General features: G+C 44.2%; 1 protein-coding gene across 2 annotated transcripts in view; it reads left to right on the top strand.

Annotated features, from left to right (window-relative positions):
- Nucleotides 1–4,540, top strand: part of pcdh12 (protocadherin 12) — a 13,885-nt gene extending 9,345 nt beyond the window's left edge. For both annotated transcript variants that reach the window (XM_042493191.2, XM_042493190.2), the window contains exons 4-5: nt 2,420–2,584; nt 3,352–4,540. In XM_042493191.2, the coding sequence (XP_042349125.2) occupies nt 2,420–2,584; nt 3,352–3,617 (431 nt within the window). In that variant the 3' untranslated portion in view covers nt 3,618–4,540. The remainder of the gene's footprint in view (nt 1–2,419; nt 2,585–3,351) is intronic.
- Nucleotides 4,541–7,567: the final 3,027 nt, after the last annotated feature.

Genomic DNA, 7,567 nt, shown 5'->3' with positions numbered 1-7,567 from the left:
ACACACAAACACACACACTGCCACAGGGAGAAAACAGGAAGAGGAGAGCAGGAAATAACAGCGGTCAGACTGCAGAGACTCGTCTTCTGCCCTCAAAGGTTTTCATGCTTTAAAAACTCGACGAAACTCTTTACAATCACTTTTCTTGCGCTGCGTTCAGACGCCTTTCACAAATATTTAACCCTTTGAACTCTGAGCACATTGGTTTGATTTTTTTAAAAACATGAGGAGAAAAAGGAAATGAGCAACTTAGAAAGACGTGTCCTTCAAAGTGCCCTTTTTTCAGGTAATTTCCTTTTTTTTTACTTGTTTGTTCTCCATTTTTGTGCTAATGTTCAGGTCATTTTCTTGTACTTTTTGGTCATTTCTTGCTTATTTCTGGGTCATTTCCTCTGATGTTGTTTCTGAGAGAAATCAGTCAGTTTGTCTTGAAAGGGTTAAACACCAACAGGAAGTGTTTGAGCTCGTTACACTTATTATTCTGAGTGTTAATATCAGTGCAGAGTTATTAAGTTCATCTCTCAGCAGTTTGAGCTGTGAGGAGCGAGTCAGTGGATCACTGCGTGATGATGGTGATGAAGATGATGTTGATGAAGATGAAGAAGATGATGGTGATGAAGATGATGATGAAGATGATGGTCATGAAGATGATTATAGTTAAATAATTAAAATGCTAAAAGTCTAACTGAGAAGTTTTAGCTCCCAAATATTAAACACTCAGAGCTCTTTGTTCAGCTGGAATTCCAAAATGTAGGCCAACACATACTCTCTTTGTGTGTGTGTGTGTGTGTGTGTGTGTGTGTGTGTGTGTGTGTGTGTGTGTGTGTGTCTTCCTGGTATTGTGGCGGTCAGAGTCCCGCGGCGAGCTGAGGGGTTTACCGCCTGACGATGGTCGAGCGAGCTGCACTTTATGACAGGAGAGAGAGAGACAATGGAGAGAGTCGAGTTCAGTCTGAATCACCTTCTACCTGCAGGCTGATCTATCTCCACACACACACACACACACACACACACACACACACACACACACACACACACACACACACTGAGTCTGCTTTGTTGAAACCGTCACACTCGTCTCTCTGATGTCTGTGAGCTGTGTCTTCTTCTTGTGTCCTGATGAAGAACAAACTCAGAGCCGCGTCTCACGTGTGACGTCTCTCTCTCTGTTTCTGTGCTCACTTTAGTGTTTTACTTTTTAATCTGACTCCGGCCCTTTATGTAAACACGTAAATATGTAAACACGTAAATATGTAAACACGTAAACACATAAATACATTAACTTGTTCTCAGTTTTAGCTCTGAGACATGAGGACTCTCAGACTGTCCCATTGTGGACGGACTCAACAGAGATGTGACTCTCACACTGATTCTTGATCAGATTTATGTTTTAATCTGGTTCTCAGTCATTTAACCCTTAAAACTCTCACTTCAGTTAAATGTTGAATTGAAATTTTACTCAGAATTTGTGGAGAACTGACGGACTGATGCAGTCTGCACGGACACGTCTGCGCGGACACGTCTGCGCGGACACGTCTGCAAAATTACAATAAATAAAAATCCTCATCACTAATGTCGGTTATGTGTTTGAAATACTAACATGGATTCATCAGTTCTTATCTGGCATCTTAATAATCAATGTCAGACTCATCAGTGTGATCCAGTTTATTTCTGTAACATTTTAAAAACAACCAAAGTGTTTTACAGGTGAGAGTGAACGACGCAGGGAAGGAAAGAGTTAATAACCAGCAGGATCAGGATCAGTAAAAACCTGCACTTCAACCTGAACCCTCTCAGCTGTTTGCTGTTGTCTCTCTCCGAACTCGAGCGGCTTCAGGTGAAATCAGGGAAATATCCGTGCCAGTGAGTCCAGTTGTTGTTGAGCAGATAAAGAGACACAAACAGGAAGTCCAGGACATAAACAGGAAGTGAGGAGGATGCGGGGAGCGAGGGTTCTGTGATAAACACGTTTCAGAGAAGCTGATGAAATGAGACGGATCATCGTCTCCACGAGTCTGTGTGTGTGTCTGATGTCAGACTGTAGCTCAGCGGGTCGATGGCGGCGTGGACGTGGTGTTCAGCCGAACGTTTGGAGCGTGCAGCACGCCATGAAAGCAGGAAGAGCCGCTGACAGCAGCCAGATAAAAGCAGCGTGTCACTTCCTGCTTCTCCTCCTGCAGCACACACAGTAACCAGCAGGTTGTTCTCATCACCCGAAATCTGTCCTGCAGACCGAGCCGACTTTTATCCCCACAAGTTTGAATTTAGACCAAAAATAAACAGGACTCAACACGTCACAGACTCGCCACATGTCTCAGACATGTCTCAGACTCGTGACGAGTGGCACAGATGGTGCTGATAGGAGCATCAACGTGTCCCAACATTGAGACAGATATCTGACGTCTTTCTCTGTCTGCAGACGATGTCTTCTCTGAGGTTGATGACCCCTCCTGGATGGCCCGCCTCTCCCTCCCACTCAGCGGCGATTACCACGACAATGTGTTTGTCCCCAACAGGCCTCCGTCCACGGACAGTGAGCTCGTTCCACGGGGCGCCCTGGACTCCTCCTCCTTCTCCACCTTCGGTAAAAAAAATACTGAATTTTTTTTCTTTTTATATCACTGAAATGTGAAGAGATTCAGTCCAAAGAGATGATTCATATCTGAACTTCAGCTCTGAATAACAAACTTACTGTAGGGCTGGGCGATAAAACGATGACAATATCAATCGCGAATTAACTTTTCCTCGATTGAAATGAGACGTAGTTGATAGAACACATTCCAGCCATTTTTTGACAGACAACACAAACAGCCAGTGATAATAAGAATAGCGCCGCAGAGAACCAAATGCAGTGAAGGACTTTGACTTTGACTGTAGAACAGCTGAGTGTTTGACAGCCACAGCATTTCATCATCGTGGATCAAACAGCTGAGTGTTTGACAGCCACAGCATTTCATCATCGTGGATCAAACAGCTGAGTGTTTGACAGCCACAGCATTTCATCATCGTGGATCAAACAGCTGAGTTTTTGACAGCCACAGTGCTGAAACAGACACATTTGCAGAGGTGGAAAGTGACTTCTTTAGACGTCTACAGACGACTTTGTGTTAGTTTCAGCTTTAATCAGACTTTGAATGAATTATTTAGAAACACCAGGACGCATCGCTCCATCTCTCATCCAGTTTGTCCAATTTTTATATAATGCTGGAAACTTTAGTAAGTAATAATAAATATGTTTAATTTTAGCAGAATAGGTCCTTCAGTTGGTGATACCTGAGAGGTGGCAGCAGAGTGACTCCTGTTCCTCCTCTCTCTCTCCTCCTCCTTTCTCTCCTCTCTTTTCCCCTTTAGGTAAGACTCCAGAGAAGGAGGCCCCTGTGGGCGGGGCCTTGCTGTCTGAGGTCAGCACGCTGTTTGAGATGCTGATGACACAGAAGGCCGACGCCCACCCCGGCCCGCGGCCTGACGTCCTGTACCGCCTCTCTGCAGCGTACCGCCGCTCGCTGGGACTGGACGCCACTGCCACCGCCTCCTCCGCCACCACCACAGTCAACACAGCAAGGAGCTCTGGGAGTGCAGAGCGGAGGGCGGGGCCAGCTGCAGGACTTTATCAATAGTCAAACAGACTGAATCTTGTAAATAACGCTGAGAGTCAGAAACACGGTGAGACTGTCTAAACGTCGTCTGACCACCAGCGTCCTTCTGACAATCATCAACTTTGTTCAAGAGATTTTAGCTAACTGCAGAAAAAACACGTCAGCCGCCATTATTCTAATGAGCTGACAGGAAACAGAAAATGATGCAAGAAAATAGGTCATTAACCACTTCCTGTCAACACTAAACACACCCAAAATCTCAGACAGCATGTTAGTTTGAACCTGCGTCTCTGTCTCTTTGACCTGGGACACTCTGCCTGCAGAGCCACCCGCCGCTCTTTCTGTTGTATTTCTACTTTTAAAACCACACTCTCCTCAGAGACAGAGAGTCTGTGAGACAGACAGTCTGTGGACTGACGGAGACACTGAGACGAGATAGATGATGATGTGAAGGAGATTAGGAAGTGAGATTAAGATTAAAAGTGGATCTGAAAGTTACTAATATGTCCTTGTTGTCTCAGAGTGGGTGGACAAACTGTCCATCAGGATGTTAAAATAAAAAATGTGTCTTTGTTGTCACAGAGTGGACGGACAAACTGTCCATCAGGATGTTAGAATAAAAAATGTGTCCTTGTTGTCTCAGTGTTATGGACAAACTGCAGGACGTCAGCTGTTTGTCGGTCAGCAGGAGGACGCGTCTCTGTGTCTCTCCCCTGGAGACTAACTAGAGAAGAGCTGGATGCAGGGGGGACAGTGTGTCTGTGGATGTCCTCACTGACAGGCTGACAGGATGTGTCTCTTTGACTCAAACTGGTCTTTTTCTCGTCAGTGTTTTGCTGGAGGAGCAGCACTTTGTACAGAATCTTTAAAACTTTTTATATCAAGAAAACTTTTTTATTTTAGTTTTGTAGCTTTTTCAATAAAGTTTGTATCATTGAAAAAAACAGTCATTTTTGTGTCATTCAGAGAAGAATAGAAACTCAAACAGCATCAAAACAAAGCACTACATCACATTAAACTCTGTGTGTGTGTGTGTGTGATCTGTTAGGTTGGTGCAGAGCGCCCTCTGCTGTCTGACAGAAGCTTCACACTCAGGAGACGAAAACATGAACAGCAGCTCAGAGGCACACACACTCTGAACTGAACTGAACTGAGGCTCAGCTGTGTGTGTGTGTGTATGTGTGTGTGTGTGTGTGTACTCAGACTAAGACAAGAGCCAGAGCATGAGAGACGAGAGAGAACGGATACAGATACTCCTCCATCAAACAGAGTCACAGCAGGTATGAGCACAGTCAAACGCTAAAGTCCATCCACACAGAGAACTGCAGCTATAACCACAACGCCGTGAGCGTCCACACTGATGGACGACATTAACGGCCCAGACAGCCAATCACAGGTCAGACGGCCACTAACAGGCGTGACGGAGTAATTCCACCATGTTAAAGGTTGTTCCTGAATCCTCAATCACACAGAGAGACGCTGCAGTTCCTAAATAAAGTTTCGCTCCTGAAACTTTATTTAGCAAATAAATGTCCCTGAAATGTCCTGATGAGACCAAAGTGAAGCCTTTAAACTGAGACGGTTTGGATGTAAACTCGTTCTGTGGCCATAAATCATCAGATGAAGCTGAGCTTTGTTGGTCTAAACGTGACGACTCGTCACAGCGCAGGAGTCAAACACGCTGCCGTTATCACTGAGCTCCACAGCTGCTGCAGCCAAACGCAGATCTCTGTAACCTTCAGTCACTTTTGTCTGACTTTGAGTGTTATTTGGGGGATTATTTTATGGGGACATCCGTTTTTTTTTTTTACTTGACTGCAGAGGCTGAGCAGGTGGCCCGATGTCAACTTTATCTGTCAAACACATCAAGTATAAAATAGAAAGAAATATTTATATGTTTGAGCTATTTGAAAGTTTTAATACATTTTGTTCCTGAAGTCCAGCAAAGTTTTGCTAATTTCTTGCAATTTGCAGTTTTTTTTTCTGCTCTCTCTCTGCTCCCTCTCTGCTCTCTCTCTGCTCCCTCTTTGCTCCTTCTCTGCTCCTTCTCTGCTCCTTCTCTGCTCCCTCTCTGCTCCTTCTCTGCTCCTTCTCTGCTCCCTCTCTGCTCCCTCTCTGCTCCCTCTCTGCTCCCTGTGGCTGTGAGCGGCTGTCTGTCTCCAGGTTGAGTCCAGGTGAGACTGGTTGTCTCTGATGAGCTCTAATTGTCCTAAATATATGAGCTGAATATTTTCATTTCATATCTTTGCACTTCCTGTCTGCACTTTGGTTATTTTCAATGCAGATTTTTAAAATAAAAAAATCTGTCTGTTAATACGTTTGATATTTATTATTTTTTTTTGCGATTAAAAGTTGTTTTTTTCCAAAGTGTTCTGGTCGAGACAGACAAACAAAAGTTACAGACAGACAACATGGAGCAAAAATACCATACACAACACAAAAAGAACACAAAATAAAGTTACCACAAGGAAGGACAAAAGAGTCTGTTATTATACGCTATAAATAAACCATAAAAACAGGACAGTTAGAAGAGCAGCTCAGATCCGCCCTGACGTCGGCGTGTAGAAGACAAGATACTAAAGAGCCAAACAGAGCAGCTTTCAGTTTTTCAGCAGCATTCTTCAATACTGAATGCTGAAAGTCGGCTGAGAAGAGCTTTGTGAAGAAGAGAATGCTGATTAAAAAAAGTTTAATTTAGTTACTTTTATTAAAGAGTATTTCAATTTCCTCTGAACTGATTCTTCTCCAAACTCCTTTATCTTTATTAATCCTTGTCCCTTTGCTTTTCTCCTGGTTAAAGTAATTTTTGTATTTTCTGTGCAGTATTTGATGTTTTATCGTGCTCTGATGAAGTTGTTTCTCAGTAAACTGCTGAGATTCTGCAGGAGTTCACTTCTTTCCTCAGATTTTCTCCGGAGACTTCCACCACGCTCTGAGCATTTATCTCAGCAACGATCCGGGCGTGCAGAGGAAATATTAATTTACAAGACGAAGCGGTCCTTTAGATTTAGTGAGAAACAAAAAGAGCCAAACAAAGGCAGGAGGAGAGTAAACAGAGAGGAGAGGGAGGCGCGGCCGCAGGCGGCAGATAGATCCTGAAGCTGCTAATGTGCTCTTTGCTGTTAAATGTGCCACCTGTGAGTTAGAGAATGTGAGAGGAAGCAGAATCCAATAAAAAGTCCATTAAAACAACACCAGTGTTTTATTTGTATAGGCGCCATGAAGATATTTAGGCTGCAGAGAGAGTCCCGGCAGGAGGAGGAGGAGGAGCAGGAGGAGGAGGAGCAGAATTCACCTGCTGCAGAGAAACACAAAGACACGAGAAATAAAAATGGCAGGTGTGTGATTTGGCTGCAGCCGGCTGACGTGATGAAGGAGCTCCAACATCAGCTGATAAACTCCTGAAACAGGTTCAGAGGAGCTGCACTGCATTCTGGGATTCATTGTATGCTTGTACATGTCTGCTGATGTCAGCACTTTACCAAACTCAGCTGTACGCAGTGACGTCACTGCATCTTTACATTCAGGGTCTCCTGATCGCTGCGTGTTGCTGCTCCGGCCTCACTGATGTCCTCTTTTATTCTAACGACTGTAAATTATAAAAATAACAACTTTTGCCCCGAAAACAGCCTGAAGCATACCTAGAGTGTAACATGCTGACGCAGAAGGATTCCTAGACTGTAATAAATAGATGCTGAGGGATACCTAGAGTGTAATATTCAGATGCAGAGGGATACCCAGAGAGTACATGCAGAAGGATACCTAGAGCATAATATGCAGACGCAGAAAGATACCTAGAGTGTAATATGCAGACGCAGAGGGATACCTACAAAGAGGTACCTTGAGACGAGTTGGTATTTTTGTAGCTGAATTTCTTGAGCGGTTATCAGAGCTGCAGAGCTGAAAGACGAACTGAATCAGAGCCGTACTGTAACAGTGGGCACGAGGAGGTTTGTCAGGTCGACTCGGTT

The sequence above is a fragment of the Plectropomus leopardus genome, chromosome 8 (assembly GCF_026936395.1).
Source record: "Plectropomus leopardus strain MGB_pleo_1.0 chromosome 8, ASM2693639v1, whole genome shotgun sequence".
NCBI lineage: Eukaryota > Metazoa > Chordata > Actinopteri > Perciformes > Serranidae > Plectropomus > Plectropomus leopardus.
Note: the sequence above shows the minus strand (reverse complement) of the source record. Positions and strands in the feature narration are given on the sequence as shown.